The 18,518-nt window shown below is 45.4% G+C and overlaps 1 protein-coding gene and 1 long non-coding RNA gene across 4 annotated transcripts; both read right to left on the bottom strand.

The window, feature by feature from the left end:
* Positions 1-567: 567 nt before the first annotated feature.
* ankib1a (ankyrin repeat and IBR domain containing 1a) lies at positions 568-13,959 on the bottom strand. The gene is made up of 21 exons (XM_019875202.1): positions 13,653-13,959; positions 10,039-10,357; positions 8,840-9,011; positions 8,640-8,771; positions 8,357-8,563; positions 8,068-8,185; positions 7,773-7,993; positions 7,360-7,448; positions 7,134-7,278; positions 6,685-6,845; positions 6,498-6,586; positions 6,288-6,418; positions 6,071-6,205; positions 5,270-5,356; positions 5,002-5,068; positions 4,566-4,711; positions 3,565-3,743; positions 3,405-3,456; positions 3,175-3,231; positions 2,946-3,069; positions 568-2,454 (listed from the first exon to the last, which is right to left on the bottom strand). Exons 2-21 carry the CDS (start codon positions 10,224-10,226, stop codon positions 1,442-1,444), a joined length of 3,513 nt encoding a protein of 1,170 aa, XP_019730761.1. The 5' UTR covers positions 10,227-10,357; positions 13,653-13,959; the 3' UTR covers positions 568-1,441.
* Positions 13,960-15,067: 1,108 nt separating this feature from the next.
* LOC109517286 (uncharacterized) lies at positions 15,068-18,512 on the bottom strand. 3 transcript variants are annotated; one of them, XR_002168519.1, is made up of 3 exons: positions 17,338-17,481; positions 17,005-17,074; positions 15,068-15,407 (listed from the first exon to the last, which is right to left on the bottom strand). It is a non-coding gene; the product is annotated as an uncharacterized LOC109517286 (long non-coding RNA). The 3 variants fall into 3 exon arrangements; XR_002168524.1 differs by lacking the exon at positions 15,068-15,407 and adding an exon at positions 18,426-18,512 and having other exon boundaries at positions 16,463-17,074; positions 17,338-17,384; XR_002168516.1 differs by lacking the exon at positions 15,068-15,407 and adding an exon at positions 18,421-18,505 and having other exon boundaries at positions 16,463-17,074; positions 17,338-17,384.
* Positions 18,513-18,518: the final 6 nt, after the last annotated feature.

Raw genomic sequence — 18,518 nt, 5'->3', positions numbered from 1 at the left:
CACATTTTAAAAACCGTTTTGTCCAAATTGGTATTTGTACGTGGATAATAAAATTGTTTATTTTTTCCGGCGTAACGTAATGTAACATTGATTTATGGTTATGGTGTCTTTCCCAGAAATGGCTTTCTTCAGGTATCTAATTGGCTAGTAAGATTATCGATGTTACAGTGCCACCTGTTGCTTTGGCATGCACTGTACACAGGGATGAAGAATTGTCTTACATTGTATACTTTTTCTAAGGTAAATCAAATTGTACACGGTAACTTGAATAAAAAAGTGTGAAGACAGTCATACAAAGATTAAAAAAGTATATATATATTTTATATATATTTTTTAAAAACTGTTTGTTTTTCTTAAACATTGGAACTGGCTGTTTTTTCATGACTACCAGAAGCTCAGTTTTGATGTTTTGAATTGGTTATTTGGTCTTTTCCTGATATATATATATATTAAAAAAATCCAGGAATTAGGCTATGTAACCAAATGTTTTAAAGGTTTTGTTTTGTTTGGGTGTAGATGGGAATCGAACACCATTATCCTTTTTTTTAATTTTATTTTTTTGAATTGAGCCTTTTCCTTGAATGGCTTTTGACTTTGGCTAAGGAGTTAGAGCGCCACCTGTCTGCTTTTGCATGCCTGTTCACATGAACGGGAGCTTTCTTGGTTGTATGTGGGCCTTTCCAAGGCAAGGAACTGTATCAGGTCAAACAAAATGGACGCCACAGTGGGTAACAAAACAAAATGGATGCCACCATGTCGAAGGAACCATTATATTAATAACAGAGGAAATATTCATTATAGTTAAAAAAAAAACAGTAAAATAAATTAAGATTCCAGAAAAGTACTTCTAGATTAAAAAAATACATATCAAATAAATACCTGATTATATGTGGACAAGTGATAAATGGGAATAAATTAAAACAAAATGTGCAGCACTTTGTGTGACCATCTTTGCAAGCTTTGCCGTGATTTGCTTTGATTTTTAAACACAAATTAACAAAAAACAAAACAAAACTGCCCTTGACATCATTGCTTCACGTCCTCGTTAGATACATCATTACAATAATTAGTCAAACCTCGGTTCACAAACGCCGAAAAGAATGAATCGGTTCTCAGTCCTAGAACATTTCTTAATCTTGTTTTTATGATTTTTTTTTTTTTTAAAAGAAACAAAAATACTTTACTATGAAGATTTCGTCAAACCGCAGAGCAAGAACAGGAATACAAAGACCATTTGCCATCTTGAGTTCGCCAGAATGAGGGCTAATTGAGCGCAAAAAAAAAAAGAAGACAATAATACCTGCATGTAAGATAGGTGACACATGGAACATTTGTTAACCAAAGCAAAAATTGTTTGAAAATCTTGTGAACCGAGGTTTGACTGGACAATAAGAATCTTCAGAATAATACACAAAGTAAAAAGCAGCTCTCTTCTTTTACCTCACACCAAGTGGACTTTCTCCTCCCACTCTACCGGCGACTGGTCCTCTTCCAGCTGGAGGACCAGGTCCAAGTCTTCGGGGGCGTCTGTGTGAGGAGACGCGTCCGCTGCCCCTCTATCACTTTCTTCGTCTTTCTCCTCCTCGGTCGCTCTGTTGTCCAACTCCAGCGTGCTGGGTCTGCTGGGACAGGAGTGTGGCGGGTCCAGCTGTCCCTCTGGGGGCTGCCAGGCGAAGGCGGATTGGGCAGCAAATGCCTCTGGGGCCGCCTCCGTGAGCTCATCCGGGGACGAGTCGCTCTCGGTGGTGGGCGGCGAGGGGATGAGGGCCAGGCTCTGAGGGTTGTTCTGCGACGTGATGTTGTGGTTGAACCAGGCCATGATGTTGTCCAGCAGCTGGGCGCTGGCGGTGGGGTCCAGGGCCTCCAGGCTCTGTGGGTCGCTGGGGGTGAAAGGACCCCCCGGCGGGATAATCGGCGACAGCAGCAGCAGCTCGGGTTCAAGCTCCGGAGACGGCAGGCACAACTGGGCGGGGGGGCGACGGAGAGCATAGTCGGACGGACTCTCGAGGGCAGTGTGTTCGGCCTCGGCCGGACGTGTGCTTGCGTGGCAGTGACTCTGAGGGTCCGAGTCGGTAGCCACCGGGTTCCCGAATTTCATAAGGCTGTCCCCCAGCTTCAGCAGCTCGGCGCTGAGCGGGGGAGGCGGAGGAGGGAGGGGCAAGGTGGTGGTGGTCTGCGGCGCGGACGACGCAGAAGAACACGACGAGGAGTCTGTCCTGTGGGGAGGGCGTGGAGGGTCGGGAAGAGACAGCGAGCCCCTCGTCGCTCCCGGGGGGTCGTCACCGGGGTCCCCTGCGGGACCCCCGGGGGGAGCCTGCAGCCTGCGCTCTAGCTCAGGGCCCCGGTCTCGTCGAGACTCCTGAAGGGACAGCTGGATGGCCAGCAGGATGTTGGGGTCGTCCTCGTCCAGGGAGCCCAGCGCTCGATGCCGGCCCTCACTCCTCTCAAGGCCTTCTGGAAGAAAGAGAAAAAAAGCACATTGGAGCTTAAGAAAAAAAAAAAAGTTACACATATGAGCCTGTTTTGAGGAGGCGAAGCAGTTTCGTGGAACTGAGCTGAGCCACTTCCTTCAGCCAGTCTTAGTACTGTGAGAACAAAATCAGATTTTTCAGAGAAAAGGTTGAACTGTGAGATTTAAAGAGTTCTCAGAGGAAAAAACATGAGACAGGATAAAATGTTTTGTTTTTTTTTAAACTTCCGGTGCGACTCGACCTGACACAGTGTCCAAATACACATCAAGCCTTCGTAGGCGTTGAAGGACCCCGGCCTGCCAATTTCTAGAATTTGGAATTGCCGATGCCAACTGTGCGCACTTCTTAGAACTAACATTACTGCTCCCTATTGGCCGGGAGTGCAACAGGATCATCCGAAAAGCACTCTGGCATACGAGTTGAGTATTGCGTGGGTGTGCATGTGCGCGCGCGCGAGTGCGACATATGTCGGACCTGTGCTGTCGCTCCTCCTGCTGCTCTCGGGCGTGTTGCTGCCGCTTCGGAGATTGTGCAGATTCAGCATCTCTCCCCTGCGCCGCGCTCGATGCCGTCGGCGATACTGAATGTCAGCCAATTCCTGACGAGCACCAAACCGACCGTAAATCCATTTTCCACACACACAAAAACGACGAAATAACCCACAGAAACAAGAAAAGAAAAAAAAATTAAAATAAAAGCCTACCTGTGACGCTCGGTCTCTTTGGTCTCCTGCTCCCAGCACAGAGTGTCGACTCCCCATCTAGGACACACACAAGCGTGACCGCATTTAACATGAGGCCTGCCGAAATGTTCTGCGAGAGACTTCAAACATCAGACTGGATTGGTCGACATGCAGACAAACAACCAAGCAGAATCCGAACTGGCATTCAAACCCGGAACCCCTAAAACTAAGCGCAACTCCCGCCGCTTTACCTCAGGAGAGGCGAAGCCCAAGTACTCCCAATCCCACGATCCTCCAGCATAGCTGAAACAAAGCATAAGATCAGCGATGCTTCATCAAAGTGGCTGTTCATGATCCGTTTTGCTGCCGCCTTTTTTTTTTTTTTTTTTTTAATGCCGGGGCATTCCTTACTTCCTGCGCATGGGCTCGGGCGAGTCGTTGGGCGCCACGCCGCGGGCCACCGACGCCAAGAACTCCTGCCGCTTTTGCTGGACCAGGCGGGCGGCGCTGATGATCTTGTGGCACGGCGTCCTCAGGTAGGAGCGGTTCACCTTCTGCGCCAGGTCTTCCACCACCATCTCCAAGTCCGTCTGGCCGCAAGAAAGACCCACAATGGTGGAAAACTTACCACTTGTGAATCTGTCTGTGGAACATAGCAAAAAACGCAACACGCAAGATGCCAGGAGATGGTCGCTAAAACCTAAAGAGTTTTCAGAGTCGAACTGGGAAAGTGGTGCAGTAAATTGTGTCAAAGAAGTATGTTGAAGTGATAGATCTAAGATTAAGATCCGAGCTTTGTGTGTCGGGAAAAAAAAAAGAGTTGGTTTAGCCTGGGTTGTTAGCGGAAGTGAGTCAACAACCTAAACTGTTAAAAAAAAAAAGATTAAAAAAGAAGAATAAAATAACTTCTTTTGCCCCTTGACACCATGCATCCATTTTCCTAATCGCTAACAATAAAGCATTGAAATTCAGGGTGAAAATTTGAAAGTTTTACAGTATTTTGTCATTCAGTATTCATTTAACTTTAAAACAGGGAGAAAACTTGACCCCAAAATCCACAAAAAAACTTGCCTATTTTTTTCAGTGCCAATGAGTCGAATAGGCCCAAGTTTGCACTCAAATCTTTTTTTTAAGGGGGCAAATCAGCTGTGGTGGAGAAATACAAATCTAATAAATTGAACATAAGACAATTAAACATCACATAATTCGGAAAGAATAACCAATAACAAAGAGTTTATATCCCCTTTCTTCTGTGTTCCAATTCATTAAAAAGCCATTCATTTTGCATTAAATGAGTTTGAAATTATATTCAACAGATTTTGTGATCATAGTTTGGGGTTCAACTATGAATGAAGGCAATCGGAACATTTTGAGACGTCTTGAGGTGACTTTTTGCTCTTTGCGTGGAGTACCTGCATGAGCTCAAAGATCTCCTTCTGCGTGCTGCCCTGCTGCAGGAAGAAGCCGTACGGGTAGGAGCACTTGAGCACGCGCCGCGTCTTCAGCAGCTCGCTCACGCCGTCCTCGATGAAGCGCGTGTCGGGCGTGGCGCCCTCACCTGGTGCAGACGCACAAAGGAAGAGGGCCTTAATATTTGCGTTTGTGCCCATGCGGCAGAATAACAAAAATCAGCTTTTCTGACAACAGGGCAACACACACACTTCACGTCAGAATTCCCTTGATTGTTGTGAGACTTCTCAGTCCCCGGAACAGATTCAGGACACCCAGTGCTGGGTGGAGAAAAGCAACCCCAGAATGAAACGGAGACCAAGTTTTCTAAGAGTGGGCACTTTATCTTAGTGAGCAGTTGAACAGATCAACTTTCCACTTCAAGTGAAAACGACTCACGGCTAATGAAGGCCCTGCTCAGCTGCTCCATCTTCTCCTTGGCCGTCTTCAGCAGTTTCTGCTCCAGCTAAAATAAAATAAAATAAAAAAATAAAAATTAAAAAAAAAACCCAAGAAAAAAAATATTCAACACGGGACAAAAGTAGAAGGAAACGCCACAGAGAGTAAGCAGGTAGGCTTATTTTTTTTGTTTCCTCATACTCAACCAAATCCTTGACTGAATACAAGTGTGTGTGTGTGTGTGTGTGTGTGTGTGTGTGTTGGCCACCTTGTAACTGTGCTCGTGGTTCTTGAATCGAGTGTAGTAGTGCATGAAGCGGTCAAGCTCCTGGAAGCTTTTGTGCTTCTTCTCTGCCTATGAACAAACATTTTCGAAACGTCATGACCATATAAGACGCCTTGCATTTTCTTTTTTTTTTTTAAAGAATCTGATAGACTTAAAAAAAAATAATAATCTTACAATTTAAGTCTCACTGCATTTTTACGACATTAAACTTGAGTTTAAAAAAAGTTAAACTGAGAATGTATTTTTTTTAACAAATAAATATTCATACTCAAAACCAGACTATTGGGAGAAAACATTTGTAAAACAACAAATCTTGTGTTTACATTTTTTTAAATATCCAACATATACTGTATATAAAATGTTGAGATAAAATACAAGAATGAAGTCAGAGAAATGTCTTTTTTTCTTTTATCAAGCAGTCAGAATAGTACATGACTGAAGTTCTATTTTATTCCAAAGAAAAAAGTTGTAATTTTACGAGTTATAGTTTTAGAGAGAACAAAGTTGTACTTCTACGAGATAAAAGATGTACGGAAATTTATGCGGAGGTAAAAAAAAAGTTGTAATCTTCGGATATGACCTCTTTTTTATTCATTAAAAAGTCAAAAATCTACAAGATTAAAGTTGCACCGAGGGAGAACGTCGGAATGTTACGATTGCACGTTATATTCTCCGAGAAAAGAACTTGTAATATCTATGTATCATATCGTCACTTTCCGAGAATAAAAATTTAGTGACGATTTCACTTCATTTTTCTTTCTTTGGGTGAGCGAGTGTTTGCACCTCGACAGTCATCTCTTTGGACTGCTCCTCCAGCTGCTGGATGACCTCGTAGCGCGTGCAGCGGTAGTAACCGCCCGTCGACGAGCTGTGCTTCTTCCACTCCTCCAGGCAGATCCAGCAGAAGTCGTACTTGCACTGTTAATAATAATAAAAAAAAAGAAGAAAATAAAGTCTCTGCAGATGCGTGCGCGTGTTGCTCTCTTCACATATGCCCCACCTTGGCACACTGCATGTGGTTGCAGCCCTCGTTCTTCTGAATGGGGGACTTGCAGTTGGCACAGGGCTTGGAGTTGGACAGCAGCCACAGGCAATTTGCGGCATCCTCGTAAGCCTCGCTCACACCTGCCACTGGCAACGGAACGCGCGCACGCGTTTGAATCATTTCAAACCTGCAAACTACGCCGCCGATCTCCGGGTCGAGACTTACGCTCCTCAGGCTTCATCTCGGTGACTTTTTGGAGCCAGTTCTTCCACATGTGACAGTCGCAAGGCTCGTGGGCCTCGCCAAGGCACTCCCTGGGCAACACGGGGGTCGATTTGCCGGCAAAATGGGAAAAGGTGAGTGTGAAGAGCTTGTCTTGACTTCAAATCTTGCGGCTGAAATATGAGTTTACCAGCAGAAGAGGTGGCCCTTGCCGCAGTCGACGGCCGGGGACGGCAGCAGCGGGAAGCCGTGCGGGTCGCTCTCACCCAGGCCGGGCCGGGTGAGACGCACCGCCCGCTCGCAGCGTGCCGCCGGACACCAACGGATGGCCGGATTGTTCTCCACAAAGGCCTGTAAGTCCAAAAAGAAAGTTGAGAACGCTAGACAGAAACAAAACAGTCTGAAATACGTCAGCCTGAGTCGAAAGGGAATTGCAGTTCCATTCCAGCCCTGTAGTTGGCAGTCAAGCACGCCCAAAAAGAAATGCCAACAACTTTTCCTCACATCTCTATTTCACAGAGTTTCACTGGGTGTGTCTGGAACAAAAATGTCAAGTTTGCTGAACATAAAATTAGTCTCACTAATTAACTAATTTAAATAACGCCTTGGAATTAGCATGTTAACTGTTTGCGGTGGCACCTTGATATCAAACTGCAGGTAGCGCTGGTCCATCTCGCGCGAGACCACGCTCTCGATGACGTGCACGGGCACCAACTGGTAGCACTCGTAGGCGGGGCAAAAGATGTTGTGCGCGTCACCTTCCTGGATCTTTATATTCAGGAACCTGAGATAAAACGGCATGGGGAACGTTAAAAGGCGTCACCGTGTCAGCTTTTAAACATGCCGGCGTTGATTCGTAACTTACCCTTCCCAGCACGCTCGGCAGAACTCGTGGCCACAGGACATGTCCACGGGGTCCTCAAAAACGGAGATGGAGCACAGGCAGATGCCACACTGCGCACAATTGGAACCATTGGGATGTTTGTTGGCATTTGCCAGTGTTGGGCATGTTACTTGAAAATATTCATGAGTTACCTTTTTTTTTTTTTTTAAATTCAGTTCGATACAATTACTTTGAGAGTGGATCACGGTTTAGTTCAGTGTTTATTTGGTTTTATTTTGTTTATTTTATTGTTGAAGAGCAACATGGAAAAAATAATGTTCGGAAATATTGTGTAATAAAGTGAAGTAATCTACAGCCACCAAACAAGAGTGTGGTCTTTTTTTCCTCCTGTAATACAAAAGGAAACACACTTAAAATAAACGCCAAAGTCTTACCGTGGCCAGGCCCTCATCGGCGGGCGTGAAGCAGCTGTCCGTGGGGGAGGTGAAGGTGAGCATGACGGGCGAGCGAGGCGTCCGGGGGGTGCGTGGCGAGGGCAAGGTGTCCCAGGCGTTGCACCCGCTGGGCGGCGGCGTGGGCATGGCCACGCCCGAGCGCTGGCAGCAGGTCTCGGCGTCCGACATCCACGCCTCCAGCAGCTTCTCCCTGTCCCAATCTGGAGACGGGAAACGATTGAGCGCAGTCGCAAAGGGTAAAAAAAAAAAAAAAAAGAGGGGAGGCGGAGCGTACCGTGCGCTCGCAGCAAGGCCTCAGCAGTGAAGAGGGGTGCTTGCAACATGTCGGCCGTCTCCACGATCAGCATGTCCTTCAGCCGGCGAAGGTCTTGCAGTTTCAGGCCCTCATAAGGCTGCATGAAAAGAGAAAGGAAAGAGTTGACGTAATACCAGAAAATGAAGGCAAATGTCTTGGTTACAAGATTTCTCCCCTTTCTCTTCCCGTCTTGTCGTCACCTAACCAACAAACGATTCGGTCAGAGTAGCCGAGATCCGATTGCTACGACTTTCATCCACCCGCTGACCTCTTTGTGCGGCAGGAGCTTGATTTCGCCACGCGCGTCCGCATCGGAGTGCGGTGCTGGCGGCCGTGACTCTGGCGACGAGGAGAAAACCATCTGCGACTCCAGGCTGAGGGCCAACTCGGTGTGGTGGTGGCGCTCAGCGTAGTCGCAAGGCGTCAGCTTGTCGTCGTCCTCGATGAACAGGTCCGCCTTGCTCCGGATGAGCAACTGCAAAACGTGGCCAAAATGAACGTCGGGCTGCTTTGTGCTTCGCTAATGAACAAGCGTCGCTGTGCAACATCACCTCCACGCAGCTCTTCATGCCCGACGCAGCGGCATAGTGCAGGCAGGTGCTGCGGCGGTTGTCGGTGGCGTTGACGTTGGCCTTCTCGTACTGGCCCCCCTCCAGTCGAGCCCCCGTCCAGCTTAGGATCATCTGGCAAAACGACACACTCAAAATTTGGTTCCGTACCCGTTTTGATTTTTATTTATGTTTGGCCATACCTGCAGACAGTCGGCCCGTCGCTGCTCGTCGCGCTGAGGCCGGGCGAGGCGCGGCGACAGCGCCCCCTCAGGCAACAGCAGGATGAGCGGACCCTGGCACAGCACGTGGAGGCACGTCTCATTGTGCACGTTCCGCTTGTTGGGGTTCCCCTCCTTGCTGAACAAGAAGGACCTGCGGAGAGGAAGAAGGAAATGGAAGGAGCCATGGAGATTGACGGCACGCAGTTTCGGCGACCACGGATGTTTCTGCTTTGCATCTCCGAGATAATTGACATGAGAGTTGACACACTCAGGGTGATATGATTTTCTAGAAAACGAAAATCCACGAGACGAAATATCTGCCACGCCTTCAAAAGACGTTGCCTTTTTCTTTTACCCCCAGAGAAAGCAGGAAAAGAAAAAAAAAGCCGTGTGACTATGTCTGACATCAATGTACGTCGTGGTAATCAACTTTTGCAGTTGAGTAAATATCTGAGGAGATACAAAAAGCTCGGTGGTGGTGGTGGCGCTCAGCGTAGTCGAGACTTCACAATAAAATAAACACACACAAAATATAATTTACTATTTTCTAATTCAAAAAAATATTTGGGAGAAAAATCTTAAAGGTTCTAGCTCACCTACAACCCCAATGAGGACAAAATGGATAAATCAAAAAAAATATGACTTTTAAATGTACTTTTTAATACAAACAACACGTGCCATGCCTCATTAAAAAATATTGTGACAAAAGCCTAACATTCATTTTCAACATTCCATTTTAAAAAGATGATTTTAAAATGTGCTGTGGCAATTCTTTTTGCATGTTTTAAGTTTTTTAAATATGTTTTTGTCCAGGAAATTGGAATTAAAAACGTGTCTTTTTTTTTTTAATGACAAGACCATTTGTAATTGCGGGGAAGGACTAATTAGATTTTTTTTTTTTTTTTTTTTGGTAAATCAAATAAAATGCTTTTATTCGGAAAAATTTCAAATACGGTTTCATTAAGTCAAAAAGTTATCTTTGAGATGGTCCGGTTGCACCTAAAGTAACATTCGGTGACGTGAGCGCGGCACTGAAACGTGCACGAAATGGACCTGCACCTTTCATGAACTGCTAATTCTCATTCACTCAAATATAAGCATCTTACAGAGCTGGCGATTACCCATCAGCCCACCATCACCCCCCCCAAAAGAGCCACAAAGCAAAAAGTGCCTTTCACCTGAGCAGCCGCGTCATGGCATGGCGGCACACGTAGTGCAGCGGCGTGTTGTGCTGGTATTGCTCGCCGTACGAGGCGTTGGGGTCCAGGCCATCCCTGAACTGCGGATTGCCCTCGTACAGCTGCCAGGCCAGCGCCTCGTCACCGCCCACCAGCGCCTTCCGGAACTTGGTGGCCGCGTTGCCCATGGCGGCGGTGGCGGCGGCCCCCCAACACGGGATGTGTGGCAAACTCCTTCCCTCCTTCCGCCTCCTCCTCCTCCCCTGCTCAGGAACAGCTCACAACTCACACCAACATGGCTTGGCGGTCCTGCCTTGCCCTGAGAAAGCGACAGACAGAGAAAGTCAGAGAGTGAGAGAGAGTGTGCGAGAGCGAGAGAGAGAGAGAGAGAGAGAGAGAGAGAGAAAGAGAGAGAGAGAGCGAGCGCAAAAGGGGCGTCGTCACTGGTTGGACGATCTGGAAAACGATGAGACGGATGCGAGAAGCCAGCGAAGGAAGGAGCGAGGTGAAAATAGAAGATGGAGGCGGCAGACAAAACACATCAATCTCTCAGCTGTGCATGTTATCCTACCGGAAAAACTGGGTGGGGTGGGGTGAGGTGGGGGGGGGGGGCAGAAAAAAAGAAAAGACAAGAGAAATAATTATAAAGAGGGGCATGTGAGAGGTGGGGGTGTGTGTGGAGTGTGGGGGGGAATTAATCACACGCGATCGATTCCTCTCCCGGCATTGATGAAAAGTACCATGTGCTCAATACCGCCAGTGGATTTGCATGTATTGCACTCTCTAGATGCACACAAATCGTGTGTGTGTCTGTGTGTGTGTGTGTGTGTGTGTGTGTGTGTGTGTGCGCGCACGTGCGGTTGAGTTGGGATTCTTCCAGACTAAATGGAGCAGATCATAAATTGACTGCCTGCAACAGGTGTTTCCAACACGTTTGTGCTCGAAAAATGTGTAGAGTTTTTTTCTAAAGGAGATAAAAATGGACGCAAAATATTTCAAAAATGTTGAGCAAGTTTAGTTTTTTTAATGTATTTTATAATTAAAAAATTAACACTTTTTAATTGTCAAAATTGAACAACATATTTTGTATGAAAAGACAAACTTTTAAACTTTTTTTTTTTTTGCATTAAATGTCTATTTTGGCATCGCCTGGCAAGTCCATTTGGCATCGCCTGGCAAGTCCATTTTTAAGATATTTGATCATTTTTTTCATGTAAATGTAATTTTTCAACAAAAAAACACCAATGTGGGACAAAGAGCTGTGTCACAGAGCTGCCAATTTGTGGTAACAGCCAGGCAAGGATTCGGAGATGGGGAGGGAGAAAAAAAAAACAAAACAAAACTCAGGCTTCTTGTCGCATGCATCGAGCATAATAATCATCATCTTGAAACATTGCCTTGCACTCCATTTCCTGGCGCCCTACCCACCTCTCTGCAACACTGTGTGTGTGCATGTGTGGAGGGTATCATTAGAGTGTTCGTCCTACGACCATCTGTCTGGCCTCTTACAAAGAGCCTCTATTTTAGGCCAGATTGAATAAAGCTGCGGCCTACATGTAGCCTCCTTTTCTTCTTGAGGCCACCCCCCCCCCCCTTTCCCCCCCGTCCTCTAAATCTCATCCAGCGCCAGACGGGACACATACGGAACTTTCCCAACATGCTTGGAAAGTGTTTTTTTGTGCGTGGAGGTACAGTGAAAAGGCCAGCCTGTCTGCTTTACTTCCAGTCCACTTCACTCGTCTGTGTGTGTGTGTGTGTGTGTGTGTGTGTGTGTGTGTGTGTGTGTGTGTGCGCGCGCGCGCGCGCGCGTGCGTGACACTAAACAAGGGCAGAAAGTCTGGACATGCTGGAAGCGGCATTAGAATTCCTGTGCGACGCTAATTGGATGGGCAGGCACGCCATTACCTGGCAAAGAATTGTTACACCTGACCCGCTAACCTTAATCTGGCTAGGTGCCGCCAGATTCCCACAGGTGGGGGAGGAGTTGTCTTCTGAAAAACGACATTTAAGTCAGGATGGGAATGACTCGCGGCGCAGGGTTTTTGACTGACAGCCAAATATTTGCTGAACAATGTTTCTTTCAGAACAACTGCACGTGTTACCAGATTCACTGCTGTGGGCCTTCATGTTCATCATTATAAGGGAGAGAAACACAAACACGTTTGAAAAATCTGTTCAATGGAGTGCCCAAAAAAAAAAAAAAAATGCCCCTCCCAAAAAACAACCCGCAAACAACTTAAATCAAGCAGCAAGTCGGTGTCACTCATTGCGCATTTCCCAGTTGTATATCTGTAAATAAATTATTTTGCTATCAAAATCACTTTCTCGGTCTTGATTTTGGATTCACAAAACCCCTGCAAAAAGCTTCTTTTATCTGCTTTTTGGTCAGAAACCAGTGTTTTGACATGTTTTACTGCTGCTTACACTTGCAGTACCTTACATTTTAATCAGCCATTAATCTCCGTCACTGATAAAAGCGATTCGGACCCTTCTCTCCACCATCTTAACCAGTTTAAGCACCATGTTTTGTCAAGGAGCCCCACCTGCCAGTGGAACATTCATTGGAATAAATCTTCCATTTTGCTGTTCTTCTTCATCAAGAGAGCCGATAGCTCCTCACAAAGTCACATTTGAATGACTCCTGTGGGTAATAGTTTACAATAGCTCATCTACTGTATGTCAACAATGCATATTGACGGGCAAAAAAAAATAAAAAATTAAGTGCACTTCCACTAGATGGCACAAGATAAAATGAAGCTGTATGTACCCGCTGCCATTCATACGACAGAATAGCGGCTTTGTGTTTAACTAAAAAACACGGCTCAGAATGTCCATTTGTGAATAAATTGAGATCAGGATCCACCATTAGTGGCATTCGTTTGTTGGTATGAGATCTCTTTTTAACTGTGTAAATGAAAATATGTCAAGAAAGGTTGGGAAACACTGATCTGAGCTTTTGGATGTGAAGTCACATATACGTCACAGTGCCGTTTGATTGGCATTCACTGACAACGTATTTTAATGATTGTTTTGGATGCTAAAAGGGAACTGTTAAAAGACTCGTGGTGATGCAGCACAGTCGCACAACCACAAAAACGCCTCTATTAATTCAATCAACGCCTCCCGAAAGGTGTCAATCAGCACTGAGTCTCGCTGTTACAAGCTCGGTTAATGAACACAAGGAATGTTGCAAACCGACCACATGACCACAAAAGCAATAAACAAATCACTTGGTTGCATCATAACGCTAAAGAATAACGGCTACCGACTCGTTTGCGTGGTGTGTTGTCCAAAAGTTCATTTAGCTGTAGCGTTAGCAACACCACCGTCGCAACATATGCTGAGAATTGGGTTAGTCCGGATGGTGGTGGTGGTGGTGGTGGTGGTGGTCAAGCGGGTCACACAAGTCCAACAGTGAACCGCCTCTCCCGGGGCGTTTGTCTCCACGCGGCCCCGCGCCTTTGTTCAACAAGCCAGGCGGCCGGCCGTGTGCGCTCCCGAGCCCGCGAGGTAACACGGAAAAGAGACGGGAGCTGCAACTTGCTAGTTAGCTTCCAGATGCTAAGGCGGTGCGCTCGCCTTTCGACGTGAAATCACAGCCGCCATCAACTCACGCTTGCCGCCGTTTTCACTTGCTCCGCCGGGGTAGTGGACACTCTCGCTGGGTCATAACGCGCCGTCATTCGCCGGAAGACATGATCCTCCGCTCTAACATCCTCTCACAGGCACAGGAAGCGAGCCGGCCGGCGGGGCCGGTCGGTGTTAGCGGGACAACGACGGTGAGGTGGCTGGCTGCCGGTAGAGGGGCGAGACTGGCAGTTGACGGGAGTGCGTTGTTGCGGCAGCTGCTGGCGGTGGTCCGCTTGGTTCACTGTTGTTGTGACTGACCACAGGGGGAAGAACGAGGGCGCATGCGCGGGAGCCGCCACCTGTTTGGTCAACTTTCTTCTTCTACGCTCAGTGCACCTCGATAGACGAGTTTTATTTCTTTACGTGGCCACGCTCGCAACTTGTACAATAGACCCCCGCTTACCGGCGGTTCAGCACCAGCGGATTCACATATTCATCGACCCCCCCCCCCACTTCTCCCCAAAATATGTTTTTAGATATTTTTACATTTTCTCGGGTGGGCGGTAGAGGGTGGAGCCAATCCTGTAAAATGCTTTTTGTAGGTTTATTTCCGTTTTCTTCCTTTGTTTTGTTCCACACAAAACCAAACATTTTTGTAATGTGTTTTTTTTAAGGAGAAAAATCCCACTTGATGGTATTGCTGCTTCTCTTCACAAGGGTGCACTGGAGCCTATCCCAGCGGCCTTCAGGCAGTAGCCGGGATACACCCTGAGCTGATTACCAACCAATTGCAGAACATACAGTCGTGATAATTAAATTAAAAATAAAGAAATAAAAAAATTGAGATTTTAATTCAACGGCCATTGTGCCGCTCCTTCTGTTACGAGGGCCGTGGCCACTGGGGGGCGTGGGGAGGGATATCATACATCTATTCAGGAAGACTGCCACATTTGACTCAGTAATTCTGAGTAATATTAGTCATTCTTTGCAGATGATAAAGCAGATATGCCTGTGAGTATTGTTGCATTGTCAGCTGCATTTAACTACACAATGTGTTAATCACAATGTGAAAACCTGTAACCATGTGTAATAAATAGCACAGCCACCTTATGTATGCATAAGATGCATATATGCAATTTATATGTATACTGTGTACAGTTTTCTGAAACATTTATTTATTTTGTGCATGCAACACTTTGTTTTTTTTCTTCTCTAACCCCCCCTCCCCACATTTTGCTGCTGTAGACTGCAAATTTCCCCAATGTGGGACAAATAAAGGTGAGCTTATCTTACCTTAATCTCTTATGTTTGGTCTGACTGTAAACTTTTAACAGATTCACTTGAGGCTCACCTCTCTCTCTTTATATACACACAGTCTGTAGATAGATAGATAGATAGATAGATAGATAGATAGATAGATAGATAGATAATTTATATAATTTAATTGAATTTCTACAGGTAAGGCAATTGAGAACAGATGCTCATTTGCAAGGCCGACCTGGCGACCTGGCAGGAGACGGCAGAATAAAATGACGCAAAATAAAATCAAATACAAATACAGAGACAACAAACCGTACAGTGTGATATGATTGGATGATACGTTGCATTACGTCAAAGCTCATGGTGAATAAAAGGTTCCCAAAACAGCTCCAAGAGATACTGCTTGGATAATCAATGGACGAAGGATCCAAAATTGAAATCATCCAAGAGTTTTGTGGATACCAGTTTAGCACGATAGGGGGCGGTAGAACACAGCTGCTTCCGTCTGCACAGTGGGAATGGGTTTCTTTAGGGAGTGTCTATGCAAATACATGCAGAGTACATATTGTACAGTCATGTAATAAAAAGCCACAGTTCAGATACTGTACATCGGAATATTGATTTGCAACAAAAACGCACTTGTAGAGCTACAAAATCTCGAGATAAAAGTTTTACACAAACAAGAATTTATTCATCCTTATTTACGGCTGTTTCGCATGTCAGCCAAGAATGCGCAAATACGTGCTGAGCGAAGGGTCATTGCTGGGCAGCTTGCGTTTCCCATATGGTGTTAATTGGCATACAATGCGGCCCGGCATCAGCCCCCGCGTGTTGCGCATACTGCACGCTTATGAAAGGGGACAAAGTGGAGCCCGGCAGCACAATGATGTCAAGATGACCCGAGCATGTTGAGTGCCACCTTATACTCAGGTGTTACATTACAGCGTGAGAAAGGCATGCTGGGAAACCTCGCACAGGATCGGAACGCAGATAAGGAAGTTCCACGGACGTAAAAATGAGACACAGTGGTGCTTGGAGATAAGATATGACTGAAAAATGTTGTCATTGTGCATCGTGTTTTTTTTCTTCGCTTTGATTTGTAAGCAAAAATTTGAGATAAGAGTGCAGTATAGGCAGTGAAGTCAACTCACTTGACAACAAGCAGTAAGTTGGCAGAGAGTGAACAATTCGTAAACAAAAAAGGCCTCTTGGCTTAATGCTAACAAACAATGCAAAATTCCATACTTGGGCTAATGAAGCATTGGTGTTGTGGTGTTAGAACTAGAACCTATTTGGATTTTTTTAGGCTGGGGCAGATTCCAGTATTTGGCAGAATAAAATTCAGATTAACTCATTTTGGTGGGGTCAATAAAAAAAGAACAAAAAAAATTTTTGGGGTCCTTTTACGGCTACAGCAATAAACATAAGAATTATAAGCAGATTTGACAGAGTTACAATACTTTGTTCTTTCGGATTTTTTTAACTTTACAACAAAGAGACCCCCCCACCCCATTTTTGGGAGGGTGACGGGTGTTTAAAAGTCATTATCGTTCTCTTATGTAATAATGTGTCAATGTGTGTTAACAGGCCAAGGCATGCACACCAGAATGGGCAGCGCAATGTCCAGCAAATTGAAGCAAAAAAAGTGGCAAAGGGTTTACTTTCTTGAGCGTCGATTCAATTATGTCATGACTGTCAGTTTTTATGAACTACTTTTTCTTATTAAAGAATAATTTACAAACAGTATTGTTGGTTGCGTTTGGGAGGCTGGGTGGATGAAAGGCATTTCCATTTATTTCAGTGGGGAACATTGATTTGACTTGTAAGTCAAGGTGACACTGTGAATAGACGCCTGTCCTAGCTACATTTGAGCAGTACAAATAAATAACTGAATAAAAAAATGCCCTCCTCAGCCACTTTTCAAGTTTGCCTGCGTTTGGAGGCGTGCGTGGCCAGGATTTGGACTTCCAGCCCGTACTTGCACACATACTGGTTGAGCAGGTGACTCAGCCGATGCAACATGGCAGGAGGTGGTGGTGAGGAGTGGGGGGGGGGATCTCGGGAGGGTGTGGCGAGATGCCTCCAGCGCATTCCTGCTAGCGGCCGCGCCCTCTGCCCCGCCGTTTGTGTATGTACCTGTTTGCCGTCAGGAGCGTCTTTGTCGGCCTCCTTTGTCACTCCCACTTGAAGTTTTCATGCAACCATGCTGAAGGCAGAGTCATCACAGGGGGGATTCGCACATTTGCATGAGTAACAGCGCAAACAGATAGGAGGAGAGTTTCAAAACATAGCGAGTGAACACAGATTCAATACAAGCGCCGCACCCTTGGGAAATAGTGGCCTCTGTGTGTGTGTGTGTGTGTGTGTGTGTGTGTGTGTGTGTGTGTGTGTGTGTTTCTGTCGGAGTGCGCATGGAACAAGGTGTGTTCAGGATGAAGGCCATATAAAAAGAGCTCGGAACGAGCTTACCTGGTTGCGCACTCATGCTTTGGCTGGCTTTGTTCACTTAATCAGTCCTGCATCCGGACAGAAAGACAACGGGAGGAAACATGTTAAAAATGAGTTTTTCCAGATCATGTCATCAATATATTATATAACGATAGAATTGGAAAACAAAAATTAATGAAAATATTTTGGAGAATTGTGCCCTTTATTTCTAATATAAGTCATTTGGCAGAAGAATCGTTTATGAAATGTTTAAATTATTCTTCTGGAAAATTACAACAATTCAATCAAATATATTTGGGAGAAAAAATATTCGGACGAAAAATATATTAGTGTTTAGCAAATTTTTTTTCTCTAAATGAAATTTATATATTTAGTTCAAGTTGACATCCTGAAGCCTAAATGAACATTAATTTGATTATACAACTCATTCCTATGAAGAAACATTCAAACTCAGAAAACGTGCTCAGCTCGGCCAGAAAATGCGTTTAAAACAATAAAAGCTGAAATTGAGTGTCACACCTAAACAAAACGACTTATGAGGGAGGATAAAACTAAAGCAGGCCTGCAGTGAGTAAATAAAACAGTGTTAAAAGAACCCAACGTGTGATTTGGGTCGTAAAGTGAGTCACTGTTCTGTTGTCCTGTGATGCATTTATCACTCACCTATTAACAAGTAATAACAATGCAGTCACTCTGCAGCTAAGGAACCGAGCATTTGTGGACTGACACATATAAAACAGCCCTCAAGGTCTATTTGTGACCAGCAAACACATGCAGGCAACTCACAATCAAAGATCACATTATGGTGATGAATTGGCAGTTCTTTACCACTGTATGCATAATCATGAACATATACTGTAGCTACATTTTTTTTTAAAGGGAATCACCCGAAAAAGTATCTTTAGCCTGAACAAATGAACCAGAATCCTATTTTTTTTCCTGGAGGGAAGTCAAAATTCAACATCTAAAAAACTTTTTTATTACGAACCACCCTCCCCCCCCCTCTAAATTCAGTAATTAAGATATTTTAAACACAGCAAATAATGACGTTTTCACTTTCAAGAGTGAACATTTATTTTTAAAAGAAGGAAAAAAAAACTGCACCGCACACAAGCCCCAGTCGGGGCGGAGCTTCCAGCGGGAGCCTCCGAGTGTCTGAGCCCGGCCAGCGACGTCTCTGGGCGGAGCCTCACGGCCGGTGA

This window comes from Hippocampus comes, unplaced genomic scaffold, assembly GCF_001891065.2.
Source record: "Hippocampus comes isolate QL1 unplaced genomic scaffold, H_comes_QL1_v1.1 scaffold163, whole genome shotgun sequence".
Lineage (NCBI taxonomy): Eukaryota > Metazoa > Chordata > Actinopteri > Syngnathiformes > Syngnathidae > Hippocampus > Hippocampus comes.
This window is presented reverse-complemented; position numbering and strand designations above follow the sequence as displayed.

Excerpts from the sequence above, each read along its gene's own strand:
- ankib1a (XM_019875202.1), bottom strand. The coding sequence starts at position 10,226 with ATGGGCAACGCGGCCACCAAGTTCCGGAAGGCGCTGGTGGGCGGTGAC. Across the intron at positions 8,772-8,839 it reads GACGGGCCGACTGTCTGCAG|ATGATCCTAAGCTGGACGGG; the intron begins GTATGGCCAAAC and ends TCGTTTTGCCAG. Across the intron at positions 6,846-7,133 it reads ACCTGCAGTTTGATATCAAG|GCCTTTGTGGAGAACAATCC; the intron begins GTGCCACCGCAA and ends TTGGACTTACAG.